The sequence below is a fragment of the Myotis davidii genome, unplaced genomic scaffold (genome assembly GCF_000327345.1).
Source record: "Myotis davidii unplaced genomic scaffold, ASM32734v1 scaffold230, whole genome shotgun sequence".
Taxonomy (NCBI): Eukaryota; Metazoa; Chordata; class Mammalia; order Chiroptera; family Vespertilionidae; genus Myotis; species Myotis davidii.
Window position 1 is genome coordinate 812546 of NW_006282259.1, and position 21445 is coordinate 833990.

At 40.9% G+C, this 21445-nt stretch overlaps 1 protein-coding gene across 1 annotated transcript in view; it reads left to right on the forward strand.

Moving 5' to 3' along the window:
* The first annotated feature begins 422 nt into the window (after positions 1-422).
* GMDS (GDP-mannose 4,6-dehydratase) overlaps positions 423-21445 on the forward strand; it is a 539088-nt gene continuing 518065 nt past the window's right edge. Inside the window, exon 1 of the mRNA XM_015557241.1 lies at positions 423-588. Coding sequence (XP_015412727.1) covers positions 423-588 — 166 coding nt within the window. The remainder of the gene's footprint in view (positions 589-21445) is intronic.

Here is a 21445-nt window from a genome sequence, read left to right on the forward strand (position 1 = left end):
TCCTTCTGAGGGCCATGAGAGAGAATCTGCTCCAGGAAACACCCCTTATGCAAGGGGTCTTTCCCAGCATCTAGAAGGGTTCAGGAATCTGAAGAAGGTGCTGCATGTAAATTAATAAAGAGACTAGAAATATAATATGAATTTGTAATCCATGAGGGAGCCAGAGGAAGCTTAGCTGTAGTAGCTAAGTTCTCCCTATCTCCGGACCTAGGGCTCTTTTTATTCCCACATTTTGCCCTCTAGCAAAGTAGATATACCTGTCAAAGGCAAGGTTTAGTATACAGTAGGCATTGTCAGGTTGGGGAACTAACTGCCTTCAACTGTTCAGGTGTTTGGCCAACAGGAGGCAATAACATGTAGATTAAAATGCCCTCAGCTGTCTGGCAGCAGGCAATTATTTATGTACATTCAGTTTTGGGGAAATGCTTTTGGCTGTTCCAGTAGGCAATAATATGTATTCAACCCTGCTGAAGCCTCAAGGTTCCATCAACCTTTTGATGAACTGCTTGCATTTTGATGAACTTCTTGACCTGCTGGAATTAGCCTCCAGCACCTTACTTTTGGTGGTTTTTTGGCAATTTGGCTTCTGTAAGCATCACCTCAGTGTTTGCCTTCATCTTCACATGATGTTCTCCCTGTGTGGGTCTGTGTGGGCCCAAATTTCCCCTTTTTATAAGTTACTAGAGGCCCAGTGCATGAAATTTGTGCACTGGGGGTGGGGTGGTGTGTCCAGCCTGCACCCTCTCCAATCTGGGACCCCTTGGGGATTGGGCTAAACAGACAGTCAGACATCCTTCTCACAATCTGGGACTGCTGGCTCCCAACTGCTCGCCTGCCTGCCTGATTGCCCCCTAACTACTCCCCTGCCAGCCTGATCGATCCATAACTGCTCCCCTGCTGGCCCAGTCACCCCCAACTGCCCTCCCCTGCCAGCCTGGTCGCCCCCAACTGCCCTCCCCTGCTGGCCCAGTCACCCCCAACTGCTCTCCCCTGCCAGCCTGGTCACCCCCATCTGCCCTCCCCTGCCGGCCTGGTCGCCCCCAACTGCTCTCTCCTGCTGGCCATGTTTGACCACATGGGGGCAGCCACCTTGTGCGAGGGAGTGACGGTCAATTTTCATATTACCTCTTTTTTATATAGGATAGCAGGTTTAGGGCCTATCCTACTCTAATGTGGCTTGATCTTAGCTAATTTCATCTGCAACAATCCTATTTCCAAAGAAGGTCACAATTTGAGGTACTAGGGTTAGGACTTTAATATAAAAATTTTCAGAGGGACACAATTCAGCCCATAACAGGTCCTCTTTTTAGCCTGACATTGTTATCATTTTAGAGAAAAGCCCTTCAAATATGAACATGTATTTCCCCCCTTTTTGTCTTAAGGCCTAAAAATTAAACCATAAAATTGAAACTTGCTTGTAGTAAACGTGCAATAAAATTTAGATAATGAGGTCTTTGTTCAAGTGCCATAATTGACCTCCACCTTGTAAGAAAATACAAATGCTCATTGTTGTCCATTAACCTATTAGACAGTTGCTGCCAAATGGATTTTATTAGCCTGAAACCAGTGGAACCCAAATTTATGCTGGGGTTGGAAGATGAGGGGAGAGAAGGAAAAAGGAGAGGGACACAGAGACAGAGACTGAGAATGCAACCAGAAATAAACCCAGACCTTCTGGCATGGATTAATATTTTCAGAGGGTGCCAAGCAGACACTTGGAGACTGTGGGGCCACAGGGTATGGCTGCGGGGCCAGGAATGTAGCTTCTGGTAGGTTGTTGTCAGATGTCCAGTGTATGGAAGGTGACTTTTAGGCTATCTGGTCATTCACCCTTTCCATCTTGTGGTTTCCTAAGACTGGGGACCTATTGTCAATGCATATGTGCTGTTGATTTTATCATCCTCCCTCTGTATTCCTGGCTACCCAGTATCCATATTTAACTACAGGTCACTGTTAGCAGTTTTATGAAGGCTAAAATTTATCTTTCAGGTTTCCACCTTTATGCACTTAAGCTGGCAACCATTCTTGTGGGTTAGTGCCTGTGCTATACAGATTATTAAATATTTAGTATTTCACCCCTAGTTTAACATACTATTTATTCAGTTGTTTTTCCAGCTATGCATGTGGGTGTGACAAATAGGTCTGTGGCCCATTATGTGTATGGAATCTTAGAGTTGGAGGAAGCTTATTGGTTTTCTGGACCAGTTTCCTACCCAATGTGGATTTTCTCCTAACAACTGTCTCCCCAAGAGTATCTCCTTACTGAAAAATGCCATGGAAGGCAATGTGTTGAGCCAGTCCCATTCCCCTTTAATATTTTATTATTGTTTTTATTGAATCTTTGTACTTCATTTTTTTCTGTTTTATTTAGCCCTTCAGTTACTTGAAGGTACTGCTATTTTGTTTGACTATTGTTCTCTGGGAACAATGCTTCTTTCATTTTTTTTATGCCATTTCTCATTTGTCACCTTCCAAAGCCGCTTAAGCTCGTCAGTGTCCCTGAAAAGACTTGAGTACTTTTGGGAGGTTGTGGTTTCATCAGGGCAGAGTCCAGTAAACCTACTGTATTGTTAAATGGGACAGATAGTGCAGCTGGTTCTTGTTGTATTTCCCAAAGCAGTGTATTCTGTCACTTTGAGTCATCTGGAATCCAGGTTCATAGCGTCTTTGGTCACCTGACCCCAAATGACTACCTTGTTGGAACATTTCCCAAAAATCTTTAGTGGTTCTGTATTGGTTGAATATAGTTTATACTACTTTGCCTGAATTCAGTGCCTTCCAGAATGTCTTAGGTCAGGATTTTCCAGATTTTGTTAGAGGAATCCTAGGTCTGCCAGATATTAACAGATGTTCTCTTTCACCACCAGTCCTACCCCTCAGAGGAGTGGGGGATTCTGTCATTAAATAAATTGGGAAATACTGCTTTCCATATTCCCCTCTTGTTGATTCACAAGGTACATTTGCTTGCTCAAGATTTTGAGAGGTCCTTAGCTTCCTAGGTCTGCTGTACTAAGTTGCCACAAACTGAATGGCTTAAAACAACAGATTTATCCTCTCATAGTCTGGGGGCCAGGTGTTGTCAGCACAGTGCTCTCTCTAGAGGCTCTTCCAGTTTTTGTGGCTGCTGGTATCCCTTGACGTGTGGTAACATCACTACTACCTGTTTCTGCGGTCACATGGTCTCCTTCTCTCTGTGTGACTTCTCTGTTATCTGTGTAAAATTTCTCTGTGCTTACTTTTGTAAGGACACTTGTGATTGGATTCAGAGCCCAGATAATCCAAAATGATACCCTATCTCAAGATTCTTGTTACATTGTCGGCAGACTGTTTTTGATATAAGATAGCATTTATAGATTCCAGTGATTGCAATACTACTGTATCTTTGGGAGGGGACGTTATTTAGCCTCCACAATAACTGAATAGCTGATCGTTTTGTCCATTCATGCCCAAGTCGCACTCTGCTTGTACTTGTTGCACCCATTCCTCTTTGCCACAAATAGCTTTTCTTTCCATCTATAGCATTTATCTTTAAACTCAAGTCTTTCTACTCTTTCACAACGCCTTCCTACCAGTCTTGGCTCCCTGCTTTTAAAGTAGTTTGGTTGATATTTTTAACACACCTTGTATCTCTTATGTCATCACTCATTAAACTCCATGCTCTTGTTGGTCTTTGGGAATGGGCAAGTCTCTGGAGACAGACTATCTGGTTAATAACTGTGTGATTTTAAAAAAGGTATCTATCACTTAATTGTTTCTGCCTAAGTTTCATTGTCTGTAATGGGAGGATAATTAGAGTAAATAAAGAGCTACACATAAGTTAATAAGTGTCACTGCTGTGTCCAAAATTGTAGTCATAGCCATAGGTAGTTATTGAATGTGTTCCTCATGTCTGAGGAACAGAATTTTAAAAAATGGAAGCAATATATAAAATATATTTAAATACAACTTTTTTGTTTTGATATGACTGTATTTCACTTGATAATATTTCACACAGTTCTTGCTGATGTCAACTAATTTATTCACCTTGGATTTTTTTTCTGTGTTCTAGCTAACAGTGTAATGTACTTATTTGAATATATTATGCAGAAAGCATGACTTACAATGATACATAGATATAGTTGTTGGTATTTAAGCCAAATGTTTGTAATTTTAATTACAACATAATTATTTTTCTAGTCAAACATAAGTATAGACCAGTTTTAAAATGTAAAACAAGAGCACATTACTGCTGCAGAATTGAGTAGATGTAGAAACTAGTACTCTGATCAGAGCAGTGAAGACAAAGAGACCAGGAAATTCCAGGACTGCAAAACAAAAAAGCTGTTTGTTGTGTAAATAAAATTTAAAGAAAATAAAGTAGGCAGTACTAAAGGGTATTTTTGACAAATCCATAGTGGATTTGCTTAGACATTTTCTCTCAATGCTAAAAAAGGAATTTAACCATTCTGGTGCCAGAAATCTGAATTAAGTATCTAACAAATTTAAAACTTTTAACAGGATGTGAACTTGTAACTTCATCTATCTGTAAAATGGCTTGAATTAATGCACAAAAGAGGTAACCATTTTTATTTTTTAATTGATTTGAAGAGAGAGAAAGAGGGAGAGAAACATCGATTTGTTGTTTCACTTGCTTATTCATTCATTGGTTGCTTCTTGTATGTGCCCTGACTAGGGATCAAACCTGAAACCTTGGAGTATCAGGATATCAGGACCATTTTCTAACTAACTGAGCTATTCCATCAGGGTGTAATCATTTTTAGGTGGTGAGATGGCAAAATAAATCATTTTAGTTACTGATGTTTTATTAGAAAATTATGAGAAAACACAAAGATATGTTTTACAAAATCTCAAAGCATATAATTAAATCATCAAACAATTGCCTGTAGAATACAAGGTCTTTCTAACAGTATCAAAGATTAATTTATCTGAATATTGAAGAACTTCAAGTACTTTCCTTTAGCTGTACACTAGTTGCGTGACATTTGAGTTGCTGCCAGGTAAACACATGAGATACCCTTGTCTCAAAAGATTAAAACATTTACAAAGAAATGTTAATTTGTGGCCTAAACTACCAAATTTGCAGCATAGATATCTTTGAATGTCTTACATATGTCAAAGAAGAATTTTAGATGGATAGGAATAAGTCAATTTCTGTCACAACAGGTAACACTGCAGCTATGTTAGTTCAACTATCCACTTACAAGAATTTGAAAACAAGAAACTGTTTTTTCTCTTATTGCTTCCTTCTACTATATTCTGAAACAAACTCTGAAAAGTGTCATAGATTCCAAGTTAAAATTGTTCCATCAACACATAGAAATCTATGAATCAATGCCAGTTTACAGACCTGCTGAATGAAAGAGAAGACAGAGAAGGCAGTGATCTTGGGTTCTTGCCAGCATTCATTGGTAGAGTCATGGATGAATTTTACAAATATTTCTGTAATATTTACTCCAATATACAATTTTCTTTTTTATCTTGAAACAAAAGGAATGTCTGTGAAATGACAGATAAGAGAGGGCTACTGTATATCCATACAAAAGATCATTTTGTTTGAAGGAGAGGTTATTTTAGGTAATCATTCTTAATAGTGGATTATTGCAAACGTAATTGATGATACTTATTTAAAAATTATTTTTGCACCAAACAATATGTTTCATATACATTTATTAGTTAACTGAAAAGCTTTAAAAAAACACCTTTGTGGCATCTCATTTTGATTGAAACACCTTTACTGTGATTGAAGAAGTATTGTGGGAATAACACTAAAGTTTTGGTTAGACAAATTGGTCTCATGTTCTGCTTAGTTATCTAACTACCTCTATGACCTTGAACAAAGGAGTTCTTTTCAAATTCAGTTTTCTAATACAGAAAAATGGAGATAATGTCAGCTACCTCACCAGGGTATTGTGAGATATAAAGGAGAACATATTTTAGAGTATTTAGCAGTCATAAGGAATTATAGAAATATGACATTATTTTGATAGAAATAACATAATTTAAAAAACATGTGCTATAATGTAAGGTTGGGTTAACTACATCTATTTAAAAATATTTTTATTGATTTCAGAGAGGAGGGGAGAGGGAGAGAGAGGTAGAAACATCATTGATGAAAGAGAGTCATTGATCGGCTGTCTCCTGCATGCCCCCAAGTTGAGATTGAGCCCACAACCAGAGCATGTGCCCTGACTGGGAATCAAACCGTGACCTCCTGGTTCATTGGTCAACTCTCAGCCAATGAGCCACACTGGTAGGCTAACTATATCTATTAAAAGATGATAGCTTATCTGAATTTTAAGTCTAGTGTTTTGATATAAAAAATACTTTCAACCTTTTCTAAATGTATGATCTAAATCTAAAAAATATATAGTTAAATATCTCAGGTAAGTCATAAGTATTAGGATAGACAAGCTGTGAAATAAAGCAGTAGTTAGATATTTAAATATTATAACATTAGACCAAAAGGTGAATGTGGTCACATTAGACTGAATTAGAGATGCTTTGGCAAGGTGTCTTTCAGCCCAAGACTCTGGCAAAATTGGAAATTTGGAGCTTGGGGCTCCTATGACCTAGAGATGGAAGTTATGTACATTCCCTGTTAGGAATGGCATTTTTCACCTAGAAACTCTCCATTCCACCCACTCCCCATTAATCTCTTGCTGCCTTTACAAGTAGAATGTAATCTTGATAATGTTTTCTATCAGTCCTATTAAGTCAAGATTTTAAAACGTGTAAGGTTGAATAACAGCTACCATTATTGTTTGTGAAAGAAAGCCAAATGACAAAATAAAAATAACTTAAATCATAAGCCCTATAGAAGTTTGAACTGTCATCTGACAATTTCTTTTACGCCTCCCCTCACCTCCATTTTTGTGTTCAGGCTGAGCTATCTAGGGGTGCACCTGGACTGTAATACATTAAAGGCAGTGACACTGGACCGTGAGGCAGAGGTGATGGAACCACATACTTTTAAATATGCCCCCCCCCCCGCGCCCCACCCCAGTGCTTTCTGATACCGTCTCTAAGTGGTAGAATCCTAATGTACAATATATAGATGGTAACAAATAAATAGAGAGATAACCTAGCCCACAAAATTGAGTTTTACCAGCTGAACCTACTCCCAAACACCACACCTCAGTGAAATAAACATTGTTTGTGACTGTTATGAACTCTGAATTATACTCATTCCTGAAACGCTCCATTCTTTATCTGTCCTCAGGCTCTGAATATTAGTTAGCTTTTTTAATTTTATGTTACACAGCTTTCTGAATAGATGCTTATAAATGTCTCCATTTACACTCATGTATATATGCTTCATCTGTCTTTCAATGATTTGAAGTTATGCAAATCTCACTTCATATTTTGTATCTTTCAGTGGCTTACAATGTCTCCAGGGTGGTAGGGATTCCAGTTGCAGAGGTCTGAAATGAACCAGGGAACAGATAAGTGACATTTCCATCATAGCATGCACATATTTTCAGAACATTCTTAACTGGATTGTGCCAATTAATTAGATCCTTGAATAAAATTGGGGTAAAAAGAGTGTGTGTCATCAACAGTGACATTTTAGTAGCAACCTGTTAAATGAATGTACAGTGAAATGGGAAAAGATATAGTCATCAGTTTTTGTTATTCGTATGACCTTTCTAAACCTAAACAAAAGGATATTTGTCTTCCTCCCTGAATCAGGACATAAATCATAAAGCGAAATGCACAAGGAAATGTTATTAAATCAGGTAAAGAATAAAATTTCATAATTCTTCTCTTTTTAGTCCAAAGTTTTATCTTCCAAAGTTAAGGGTTTATTGTTTTTGTTGTTGTTGTTGTTTAATTAATCTTGGTCTTGAACACTGGACAAAGTGCCGCATTGTTTTAATGTGAGTACCTACAAAAAATCATTTCCTTTATAAATCAATTGGATGATTACAACTACATAAGCATGCACTTTGCAAAGAAACAGCCTTTAATTGTATGGTATGTCACTTTGAGAGATAATGAGAAAGGGAAAAGGAAAGAAAGAGGATATCCACTTTCAAAATTTGTACAATCATAATTTATATATACACGTATATATGCACATATACATATTTACGACAAATAAATTATTTAATTAAAAAAGCATTGATAAAGTTGATATACAATATTATATTAGTTTCAGGTATACAACATAGCAATTAGACGTTTATATAACTTACAAAGTGATCACCCAGATAAATCTAGTGCCCACCTGGCACCATCCACAGTTATTACAGTACTAGAAGCCCGATGCATGAAATTCGTGCAAGGGGCTCAGTCCTCGCAGCCGAGGCAGCTTGCCTCGGCCCTCATAGCCCTAGCATTGTCCAGAAGGTTGTCCGGAAGGATGTCTGGAAGATCGTTCAGTTGTCCAGTCTAATTAGCATATTATGCTTTTATTATTATAGACTAGGGGCCCGGTGCACGAAATTCGTGCACTGGGTTGGGGTGAGGGGGAGTGTCCCTCAGCCCAGCCTGCCCCCTCTCACATACTGGGAGCCCTCAGGCATTGACCCCCATTAATCTCCAATCACAGGATCGGCCCCTTGCCCAGGCCTGACGCCTCTGGCCCAGGCGTCAGGCCTGGGCAGGGGCCCCCCAGACCCTTCGGAGTGCTGGCTCTGCCCCTGGCCCAGGCCTGATGCCTCTGGCCCAGGAATCATGTCTGGGCAGGGGACCCCCATCTCCCTCTGATCGCTTGCTCCACCCCCCCCCACCCCCGCCCAAGCCTGATGCCTCTGACCCAGGCTTCAGGCCTGGGCAAGGGGACCATCATATCCCCCCAATCCCTGGCTCCGCCCCCCACCCAGGTCTGATGCCTCTGGCCCAGGCATCAGGCCTGGGCAGGGGACCCCCAGGCCCCTCCAATTGCTGGCTCCGCCCCCCGCCCAGGCCTGATGCCTCGGCCAGAGGAGTTGACCCTCATCACTATCTGATCGCTGATCACTGGATCGGTCCCTTGCCCAGGCCTGAGGCCTCTGGCAGAGGTATCAAGCCTGGGCAGGGGACCCCCCGCTCCCCGCGATCTCCCACTCTGCCCCTGCCCAGGCCTAACACTTCTGGCAGAGGCGTCCTGCCCGGGCAGTGGGGACCCGCAGTGGCAGCAGCCCCATGATCGTGGGCTCTGCTTTAGGCCCAGGCAAGGGACCCCTAGCTCCCGGGACTGCCAGCTTTGACCCTGCCCAGCTCCCATCGCTGGCTCCACCCCTACTTCCTGCTATCACTGGCCAGGGCGGCAAAGGCGCCTGATTCTCCAATCATGGCTGGGGGGCAGGGCAAAGGCGGCCCTGGGGGCTCTTAGCGCCCCCCTGGGTTTCTGATCACTGTCAGTGGCAGGGGGCTTCTTCCTGCTTTCCCTTTCGCCTCCCTGCATTGTGCCTACATATGCAAATTAACCACCATCTTTGTTGTCAGTTAACTGCCATCTGAGTTGGCAGTTAATTTGCATATAGCCCTGATTAGCCAATGAAAAGGGTAGCATCGTACGCCAATTATCATTTTTCTCTTTTATTATATAGGATTATTGACTATATTCCCCATGCTTTACTTTATATCCCCATGACTAGTTATATAAGTTTTAATTGTGTAACTAAAAATTAGTACTTCTTAATCCCTTCCTTCTTTTCACCCATCCCCTCAATCCTCCCTTCCATCTGGCAACCATGAGTTTGTTCTCTGTATCTAGGAGTTTGTTTCTTTTTTGTTTGTTTATTTATTTTGTTTTTTAGATTCCATATGTAAGTGAAATCATATGACATTTGTCTTTCTCTGACTTATTTCACTCAGCACAATACCTTCTAAGTCCATCCACGTCGCAAATGGCAAGTTTTCTTTCTTTTTTTTTTATGGCTGGGTAAAATTTCATTGTATATATGTACCACCTCTTCTTCATACATAGTGACTATTGATGGACACATAGGTTGCTTTCATATCTTGGCTATTGTAAATAATGCTGTATTGAAAATAGGGGTACACATATAATTTTTTTAAAATATATTTTTATTGATTTCAGAAAGGAAGGAAGAAGGAGAAAGAGATAGAAACATCAACAATGAGAGAGAATCATTGACTGGCTGCCTCCTGCACACTCCCTACTGGGGATCAAGCCAGCAACCTGGGCATGTGCCCTGATAGGGAATGGAACCGTGACCTCCTGGTTCATAGGTCCATGCTCAACCACTGAGGCATGCTGACTGGGTGGTACATCTATCTTTTTGAATGAGTGTTTTGAATTTCTTTGGGTAAATACCCAGAAGTAGAATTACTGGGTCACAAGGCTGTTCTAGTTTTAAATTTTTGAGGAAACTCCATACTGCTTTTCACAGTAGTTTCACCAATACGCATTCCCGCCAGTGGTGCACTAGGGTCCTCCTCAACATCCTCCCCAGTACTTGTAGGTTGATTTAATGATGATAAGCATTCTGACAGATGTGAGGTGATACTTCATTGTGGTTTTAATTTTCATCTCTCTGATGATTAATGACATCGAGCATCTTTTTATATGTCTACTAGAGGCCTGGCACATGAATTTGTGCACGGGTGGGGATCCCCAGGGGGTTAGGGGAGGGACCAGGATGTGTTCGACCCTCTGGGAAGGCGGTGGGATGCCCTTGAAATCCCAGGATCCTGATCCATCCCACTGACGTTCGCGCTGGTTGTCGGGAGCCACCTGGCAGCCACTTTTATATCCTTCCTTGCAGAGTGTCTAAGGAGGGGAAGCAGCTGTGGTGCCCGAGGCCAAATTCCAGGAGGCCAGCGGCGCTGTCTGGATTGTGCCCGTGGCAATGGTCCGTCGGTGCCTGGCCGGTTCTCTGGAGATTGGACCTGCAGGACTACTGAGGGAGTGAATGGCTGCCACCAGGCTGGTGGGCTGCCAGAAAAGGTCTGTCAGCTGAGCTGTTGTTCCAGTCGTTGTGGTTGTTTGGTTGTTCGGTCTTAATGGTCGCTTAGGCTTTTATATATATATACTAGAGGCCTGTTGCAGGAAGATTCCTGCAAGAATAGGGCTTACTATGGCTGGAGCAAAGCAGAGAAGGGAGCAAAACCCGCTGAGGTGGGCTTTGCTCCCGCCCCCAGCCGCTCCAGCTTTGTGGGTTTTCCCAACCCACCCCAGCCGCTGCAGTTGGGTCAGTTTGCCCAACCTGCCCATAGCCACTGATGCTGAGTTTTCCCAACTTGCTCCCAGCTGCTCCTGCTGGGTGGGTTTTCCCAACCCTACCCAAGCCGCTCCCTCTTGATGGGTTTGCCCAAACCGCCCCCAGCTGCTCCCTCTTGATGGGTTTGTCCAACCCACCCCCAGCTGCTCCAGCTTGATGGGTTTGCCCAACCCATCCCCAGCCTCTGTGGCTGGGTAGGTATGCCCAACCCGCCCCCAGCTGCCACAGCTGGGTGGGTTTGCACTACCCGCCCCAGCCCCTCCATCTTGGTGGGTTTGCCCAACCCACCCCCAGCCGCTGCTGCCAGGTTTCCCCTCCCACTCCCAGCCGCTGTGGCTGGGTTTCCCCTCCCGCTCCTGCCTCTTCATCCTTGGCTCCTTTACTGTGTCCGCAGCCTCTATGTTGCTCCCTTCTATAGCCCTTGGCTTCCATGTTGTCTTCAGTCTTCGCTCAGAGCCAGCATATGGAAATTAACCGCCATCTTGATTGGTGGTTAACCGCAATCTTGGCTGGCAGTTAATTTGCATATCGCCCTGATTAGCCAATGGGAAGGGTAGCGTTTGTACGGCTAATTACCATGTTTCTCTATTATTAGATAGGACTAGAGGCCCAGTGCACAAAAATTTGTGCACTCTTGTGCCCTCTCACAGCCTGGGTCCCCTCTGGAGATAACGACCTGCTGGCTTAGGCCCGCTCCTGGGTTGCAGAGGGCAGGCCCAATCCCTAGGTGCCTGTCCCACAGCCCCTGGTTGGGCTCAGAGCAGGGCTGACTGGGGAGTTGGGGCGCCACCCTCTGTAATGCACAGAGCAGGCCTCGCGGCTCCACTGATTCCAGTGCTGGGAGGCCTCGCGGCTCTGCTTGACACCGGGGCAGTGAGGCCTCACTGCTCCGCTGATCCCGGTGCTGGGAGGCTCCGCTGATCCCAGGCCGGGAGGTCTTGCGTCTCCGCTGATCCCGGTGCCAGGAGACCTCGCGGCTCCGTGTTGAGAAAACTGAACAGATACATGCAAAAAAAAAAAAGAAAAGAAAAGAAAAGAAAGAAAATAGACCACCAACTTACACCATACAAAAAATAAACTTAAAATGGATAAAGGACTAAAATTTAAGATGAAAAACCATAAACTGAAGCTCCCAGCCTCTCCTTTGTTTCTCTTTTTTTAATTCTAGGATTTATTTACCTTCTATGGCTGTCACTGAAGCTCAGAGCCGGTGTTAGCTCTGAGGCTTGGCTTCAGCTCTGAGACTTTGCTGCTGAAAGCAGGGATCTGGGGTTGTTTGGGGTCTATCATTGTAACACTGTTGCGGTCCTGCTCACTCCAGCTCTGAAGGCTGAAAGCAGGTTTCTGGGGTTTGTTTAGCTTCTGTAATTGCAGCATAGTTGCTTAGAGTGCAAGCTCAGAGGCTGGCAGTGGCAGGCGGGGAACCTTGGCTTCCTCTATCACTGGAGCAAGCAAGCCTCCTGTTCGCTTCAGCTACCTGGCTGCCGGCCGCCATCGTGGTTGGCAGTTAATTTGCATATCTCGCTGATTAGCCAATGGGAAGGGTAGCGAAGTTACAGTTAAGTACCATGTTTCTCTATTATTAGATAGGATAGATTGACCATCTGTTCATCCTCTTTGGGGAAGGGTCTAGTCAGACCTCTGCCCATTTTTAATTAGATTATATGTCTTTCTGGTGTTATGTTGTGTGATTTTTTTTGTATATTTTGCTTAATAACCTTTACCAGGAATGTCATTGGTGATTATCTTCTCCCATTTAGTCAGTTGTTTTTTTTGTTTTGTTGGTGCTTTCCTTTGCTGTACAAACAGTTTTCAGTGTGATAAAGTACTATTTATTTTTTTTGTTTGTTTTCCTTGCCTGAGGAGACATATTCAAAAAAAGTGTTATTAAAAACACAGAGTCAGGGAGTTTACTACGTATGTTTTCTTCTAGGAGTTTTATGTATTCTCGTCTTCCATTTAAGGCTTTAATTCATTTTGAGTATATTCTGCATATCGTATAAGAAAGTGGTCTAGTTTCATTTTACTTTATGCATTTGTCAGTTTTCCTAACACCATTTATTGAAGAGACTGTCTTTACTCCATTGTATATTCTTGCCTTCTTTGTAAGAAATTAATTGACCATATAGGTGTGGGATTATTTCTGGGCTCTCTGTTCTGTTCCATTGAACTGTGTGTCTGTTTTAATGCCAGTACCACGCTGTTTTGATTACTCTAGTCTTGTAGTACAGTTTGATATCAGGTGGTATGATACCTCTAAATTTATTTTTCTTTCTCAAGATTGCTATGACTATTTGGTGTCTTTTGTGGACCACTTTAGGATTATTTGTTCTAGTTCTGTGAAAAATGCCATTGGTATTTTCGTAGGTATTGCATTGAATCTATAGATTGCTTTGGGTAATATGGACATTTTAATGACCTTCCTATCCATGAGCATGGCGTATTCTTCCATTTATTTGTGTTTTTAGTTTTTTATTTTACTCTCTCATAGTTTTCCAAGTATAGGTATTTTACCTTTTGGTTAAATTTATTTATAGATATTTTTTCTTTGATGCAATTGTAGAGGGGATTGTTTTCTAAATTCTTTTTTCTGATAGTTCATTAACTATATATATAAAAGGTTAAGCGATCATCCAACCAGCCAGTAGGTTTAATGCGCACTGACCACCAGGGGACAGATGCTCAACATAGGAGCTGCCGAGCTGTGGTGACTTGGTAGCGGCAGTTCTCAGGTGATGCACCCTGGAACCAGAGAGGAGGGAGCCTGATTCCTCTAAGGGCCATGCAGTTCCACCTTTGGCAGTGGGCTATGTTGTTTCTGGGGCACTGTCATTCTAAATCTGGTTTACTGCCCAGTTGTGGTGATTGCAGATGCCCTTTGAGCCACAGCGCCACCCCAGGTGCAGTCATCCAGGGAGGGACTGCAGGAGGTTGGCTCCAGGTCATGTCTAGCCATCTTGCCCAGTCTCGCCCCGCCACCCCTCCACCCAATGTGCATGAATCTATGCACTGAGCCACTAGCTGGTTTATAAAAATTCAACTGACCTCTAACTATTAATTTTGTATCCTGTTATTTTTTTGAATTAATTTATCATTTCTAATAGTTTTTTGGTGGAGCCAAGAAATTATTTTTAAGCATAAATTATATCAGTAATTTATTATTAACTTCTCTATAGCTCTATATAAGTCTGTGTCAATGTATTTGGAGCCCTGAGTTTAAAAACTTTCAGTTAGTATATTATTTTAAATGCGAAAGGAGTTATTCACACCAGCACTTATCTGGCCAGTGGGCAGATCTTTTGGAGGATTTCCACAGCATTGTGCTTCTTGTATTTTTGGTGTTTTTCCCACTTTGATTTCATGCTCACCTGTGGTGGTTTATTTTCCAGGGCACTGTGCCTTCTAGTAGAGAATAGATAAGTATGGTAGTATTTCATAGCTTTTTTTTATGCACACAGCCTCACTACCCTCTGTCCATGACTAATGCATCTACTGGTATTCCAGATAGTAAAACATCTTGATTAAGCTATCCAGGTTAATATTCTCATACTGTCCTTCTGTGGGTTGGCTAATGCTTGTGAAATAACTATCAAGGCTAGGAAATGCCTGGCTTCCCAGATACTTCTCAGATCAATAGGGCAGGGACTAAATCTCTTATTTCCTTCCTGTCCTCTGTTCTATAACACCTGTGACCCAAGGGAGTGTTTGATACTCATTATCTGAGACACTTTGCATTGTTAATAAATTCTATAGAGACCACATTTTATGTTAAAACTCCTATAGGCCCATCATTATGGAGTGTTTGATCCCATTAGTGAAGCAGATCGCTGTAGAAATAATTCACACACACAACACATACATATTTCAAATCCTTGCTCTGGCTATTGAGACCTTGGGGATTTTCTTGGTCTCAGTTCATCTCAGGTTGTTCTTTATAAAGTAGAGATAATAAAGCATTTGGAACATGCCTGGCATATCCTCAATGCTGCACAAGTATTTACCTTTATTATTATTACTTTTATCACCATATTTTGTACTAATAATAGGTCATTTTAGGACGTTTTTTCCTCTGAGGGATAAAAACTTCAGCATGAGTGTCAAGAATGGCAGAGTGGGAGAGAGAAAAACACGTGAGGTTCAGGCTGAAGGAGATTACATTTAAATAGGCAAGTAAGTCAGTGGGTGCAGTATTCTTTAAGCATGCTTTTATTTATGTGGAGATGAACAGGTTAGCTCACCCTTGATATGTTTTTGTATTATGTACACCCAGCATACATGCAGACTGTTAATAAATGTCTCTGGACTTACTTTTGAGGTTTTTTAAACATTTTTGGGACTGTTTGGAATATATGTTTGTGTATTGTCCTCCTAATCAATTAAAAATTATCTTTCTATACCTTATTAAAAACTGTTAACTTTCTGCTCTATTATTTTAACCTTTAAGCCCATTTTCTTTATAGAATTTGCCTAAACTACAGAAATGTGTTTTACTATGTGGAAATGAATGGTGTTAAGAATGCTGGGTTGTACAAATGTACCTGGAGCTTACATTGTGGTGCTTGTCCTCTTACTTCCCATTTAAACTCAGAGTTTACAATGACCATTTGCAAACTGAAAGAAATGTGCATTTTAAACCAGGTTATTATGGAAGTTCTTCCATTGAACATCTGCTAACCTGTTTCAAAATATTTTTGAGTGGCTTTTATTGGAGATAAAAATTAGTAAATTTATATATGTTCTAGATACTTATAAGAACAAATCAATTAGCAAAATACAGCTACTAGAAAACTGTATAAAATATAAGAATAAATAATTCTCAGAAGAAATAAAATATATGGTTACAAATATAAAAAATACTTTTCATTCTCAATACTAATCCCAAATTGAAAGAAAAACATCATTTTTTTTAAATTTACCAAATTGGGGAAAATACTTTCCAAAATTAAACTTGGATCATTTCTTTCCTCTGTGATATTTTTCCACATGTAAATACTTTAAAAATTTTACCATGAACATAAGATTTAAAATTACAGTCTTTTTTTTTCTTTTTAAAATGCTCACCCAAGCACATTTTCATTGATGTTTAGAGAGGGGGAAGGGAAGAAAGTGGAGAGAGAGAGAGAGAGAGAGAGAGAGAGAGAGAGAGAGAGAGATTGGAGAAAAGGAGGGAGAGAAAAAGAGACATCAGTGTGAGAGAAACATCAATCAGTTGCCTCCTTCATGTGCCCCAATTGAATCCTCAACTTAGGCATGTGCCTTGATGGAGAATGGAACCCATGACGTTTTGATGTATAGGATGACGCTCCTACCAACTGAGCCACACTGGCCAGGGCTACTGTTTTTTCGCAATTGAGCATGTCTGTGGGGAAATATTCAGGGCAATGTATACCAGTATGTGAGATGACCTTCCAGCTCATGATTTACTGGCAGGTCTAGAGTTTGACAGCTGAGTCACTCTCCCTTCCTGCTGTGTAGGTATAAGGCAACCACTGAGCACCCGCTTGAAGGGCTCTCTCCCTGGCAGACATTCAGCGCAAAGGGGTGGGTACAGAAAGACTATCTCAGTTGCTGGCACCATCAGTTCTTTATTGTTTAGAGCTTGTTGATCACGTTTCTGAATTGCTGTGCTCCTGTGTACTAGGAGGCTAATCTAAGGAAGTAGAAGTCAGTTTTTGAGAAAATAATTTTCAACTTTGAAGAATACAGGAGATGGGAGTTATTTTTATGTTTTACATATTGATGGTGTGCTTGTCTTTCAGTCAATCAGTTAATTATCACTCTCCTGATAATTAGTGTCTATGTTCTTTTTCTTCACTTGGTAATGCAAGGTATGTTTTACTTGGTTCTGAACTGCAGACATTCAACCAGTGTCTTCATCTTAGATCTTTTCTTTGTATATTTAGTGAAAAATTCTGAAGTCTGGGAATTTGGAGACCTGCTTTTTGTTATTGTTCCTTCTTGTTCTTTGTGGGGATACAGCGTGTGCTGCTTTCTAACTGTGACTGTACACTAAACATTTCTCTGTTTTGAATCTCAATTTCCTGATCTGTAAAATGAGAGAGTTGGATTAATTAATCCCTATGGTCTTTTAAATTCTTTGAGTGTGACAGAAATTTTATTCAAAGATTTGTGTTACAAACATGAGCCAGGTTAAAACACTTTTCAAATATAGTCTGTCTCTGGGCTTTTCACACTACAATGGCTAATCTTCCCTTTGGTAACTTTAATTTTAAATCAAAACAGCACCCTCTGTTATTTATTTAGGTGTTTGCATTTTTCTTATTGGAGATATAGGTTACTTTTACTGTAATTGCAATTAGCTGAAAAGATGCTTATTTTAGAGTAATTAGAATGCATAGAGTTGGGGAGCATAAAAGGTGGTGTAAGCTAGTGCTTTCTCTTCTTACAGAAGAATATTCTGTTTCCTGATGCTTGAGATGAACTAAACAAAGAAATTCATTTTATTATGGCATGATTTCTTTAGCCCAAAACTTCTTATCTTATTCTATTCAAAGAAGCTGCCAAAAGGTGCGTAGGCAGAAACATACAGTATAATTTAGTATGCAGTTCAGAGGGTCCACAGTCTCAAATTGCATAAAAAAAAGTATCATGCTCATTTGTCCTTCTGGGCTGTAAGTTCATCCATGTTTGATGAGAGAGGAGAAATGCTTGTCTTTCTTCTCTGCAGGAAGGTAGTCTACCTGGCGCACACATGTTGGATGTGGGTTTGAGATGAGGGTTGTTTATGCTTTTTCAGTCTTCTGTGGCCGTTGGGAGAAGGGGTAAACTTCTGTCCATCAGCTTTTAATAGATGTGAAGTCTAAGGTAGTTTTCATACTGCAGCCAAGATATGATTTAGCCAATTTCTGGAATTACTCCCCCCTTTTTAAAATTTTATCTTTATTGTTGAAAGTATTACAAATGTCCCCTTTTCCCTCCACATTGACCCCCTCCACCTCGCTTCCCCACTCCCTAGACCTTGGCTACACTATTGTCTGTATCTATGGGTTATGCATATATGGTATAAGTTCTTTGGTTAATCTCTTCCTATGCCCCGCCCTTCCCTCTGAAATACATCCGTCTGTTGCATGCTTTGGTATCTCTGGATCTATTTTGTTCATCAGTTTATTTTCTTCATTAGATTCCACATATATAAGTGAGATCGTGTGCCATTATGCTGTTAATATTTGACAAAGGAGGCAAGAGCATACATTGGAATAAAGACAGTCTCTTCAATAAATGGTGTTGAGAACATTCTATAGGTACATCAAAAAAGTGAAACTAGACCACCAATTTACACCATACACAAGAATAAACTCAAAATGGATAAAAGACTTAAATGTAAGCTGTGAAACCATAAAAATCCTTGAGGAAACCACAGGCAGCAAAATATCAGACATTTCATGTAGCAGAATTTTCACTGATACAATGCCTATGGCAAGAGAAACAAAGGAAAAAAATAAACAAATGGGACTATATCAAACTAACAAGCTTCTGCACAGCAAAAGAAACCAGCATCAAAATGAAAAGGGAATTCACTGTATGGGAGAACATATTTGCCAATGATACACCTGATAAGGGGTTAATTTCCAAAATACATAAAGAACTTATACAACTCAATACCAAGAAAACAGTCAATCCAATTAATTGCTCGAATTACTCTTAATTTTTATGGCTGTTTATCTGGAACGTTTCTGAGTACTTGTGAAAGGTGAAGAACAGAGATACCTAACTATAGGGACTGTAGATACCAGGTACACCTAAATTTGGTCCTTTTAAAACTTGGGCAGTGGCCCTGCCCCATTAGCTCTAGAGCCCAAAACATACACCTACCACCAATTGAAGTTCACTTCCAAACAACACTACACTGCTCCCTAAGTAGTGCATGTGCCCAATGAGATCTGAGAAATTTCAGACGCTGTGCCCTGTTCCAAAATTACAAGATGTCTCTGAGTTTGGGTCACCTGATTAAAACTAGAAGCACTGTTTAATCCATAAAAATACTCTGTACTGGAAAATGACTAAATCAATTTGGTTTAAAATGAATACACTTATATTATTTTATTATTTTGTTGGGTTCAAATGTGTTTTGGTATGTCCCATGTAGAGAAGAGGGTGAGGAAGGAGGCTGTTTCCTAGGTCAGAGTAATGGGAGATCTGAATTCTCATCCTGGCTTCGTCTCTAGTGTGATGTTAGGCAAGTTGGCTAACCTCCATGTGCCTTAGTTATCTCAGATGCCAAATGGCAGCTTGCCTTCTAGGCCGAGTTCTTGTAAAAATGAGAAAATATTTCTGTCTTGAAAATGTTAAAGCCATGGTGATTACTTAAAACTATGTAGCATTTAATATGAAATGGATACTCTTAATAACCACGTGCAAAATTAAATTTAAGAGTCACAATTGGGACATTATTTCCCCAATTAAAGTTTTCTGTAACAGGGATTGAACCCAGGCTGGAATTTGTATCAGACTAATTATGTTCATAGCGAATGAGTTGGAAATTTAGTCCATGAGTTCCTTGCTTTCTGAGGAGTTGGGTGTGAGAATTTAGTGTTGGTTGCAGGTTCTCAGTTACCATGACATTAGTCATTAGTCTAACAACCTTGTTCTTCTAGAGGAGTTAGAAACAGTAATCCTTCTGGCTTGGGGGACGCTTGTCTATTTAGATTCCGTGTCTCCAAGCGTAGTCCCCTCAGGGGCCTGGGGAGAGGACGAAGGGAGGCCCACTGGGCGCCCTGGGACAGAGACCAGGAGACCTCGCTGTGCTCCACTTCCCACTCTTTGTGCTGCCCAGGCCCTATCACTTGGGAGGCCTGGCAAGGAAGTGAACAGGAAGCGCATGCCACTACTGGTTCAGAATGTTCCAGCGCAGTTGGAAAGTCTGAGATGTGGCCTGGGTGAGAAGAACAAGACCTTATTGACAGGGTTCAATCTTGTCAGGTCTGTTTCACATCAGCCTTCTACATAATCACAGCTCTCCTGCCCCCATGGGCCTCTAGCACTTTCACCTCTGCCTCAAAAAAGACAAGAAAACCAACACCTTCTGTGCAACTGTGTTAGATCATAAAGTATTTTAATTTTTTATTCCAAGAGAAATTATGAAACATGAAAAGTTTGGTGTTGTTTGCTTCAAAATGATAACACCAACAAGATAAAACAAAAATACATACTTCTTAGGCTTTTCCACTTAACATAAAAGTAGTCATCGTACTGTAAATGCTTTTTCTATTAAGCTGTTTTCTTATTGATCAATTTCTAAGACTACTGACTATTCTCACATTTCCGATGATCATGGAGAATGACCTGGCTTGTCCTGGTCAGAATTACTTAACCCCCTCATCTGATTTAGTTTGCATATTGGATATATAAAAATTAAGCAATTGTGTATATTTTAAGATTGAAAGGAAAGGAATATGCCAAACTACTTTTCTTTTTCTCCACTTGAGTCTGCCAAACCAGAATATTTATGTCAAAAAGTCAGAAGAAAATCTGCTGGAGGTTTTAGTGAGCCACAGAGTATGTCCCTGTGTGCCTTGCCTGGTCTTCCTGCTTAAATTTATGTGTGACTTCTGAATTAAGTAATAAACATCCTCTGGGCAGTCCTGTCATTTTCCAGGGCTTGTAGGTGTCTCCAAGTCAAATTATGGTAATAATAAGGCCTTTTCTTTTCCCTGGTGTATTAGATAGAAACTTTTGACGTTAAATGGATTATTTTAAGCTTCTTTGTTGTTGTTTATTGTTTGTTTGTTTTTAATCCTTACCCAGGGATATTTTTCCTATTGCTTTTCTGAGAGAGTGGAAGGGGAGAGAGAGAGAGAGAGAGAAGAGAGAGAGAGAGAGAGAGAGAGAGAGAGAGAGAGAGAGAGACATTGATGTGAGAGAGAGATATCCATTGGTTGCCTCCCACACATGGGATTGAACCTGCAACCCAGGTACATGCCCATGACTGTGAATCAAACCTGTCACCCTTCGGTACACAGGTCAATGCTCCAACCACTGACCAGGGCTAAGCTTTTTTAAACAGAGGAAATCAAAGAAAACCTGAATATTCCCAGCTATTTTTGAGTAAACAAATTTCTAGTAGTTGGAACCTCCCATCTTTCTGTACATCTGGATGGGATGGAGAGGACCTACCTGGACTAAAAGCAGAAGAGCAGTTGCAGGATTGGTTGCAAAATGTCTATGCAATTCATTTTCTGAGCAAGACTGGTGACTTTTTATAGTACCTCTAGAAGGGCGATTTCTCATACTTTCTGTACCTGCCAGTGGCACAT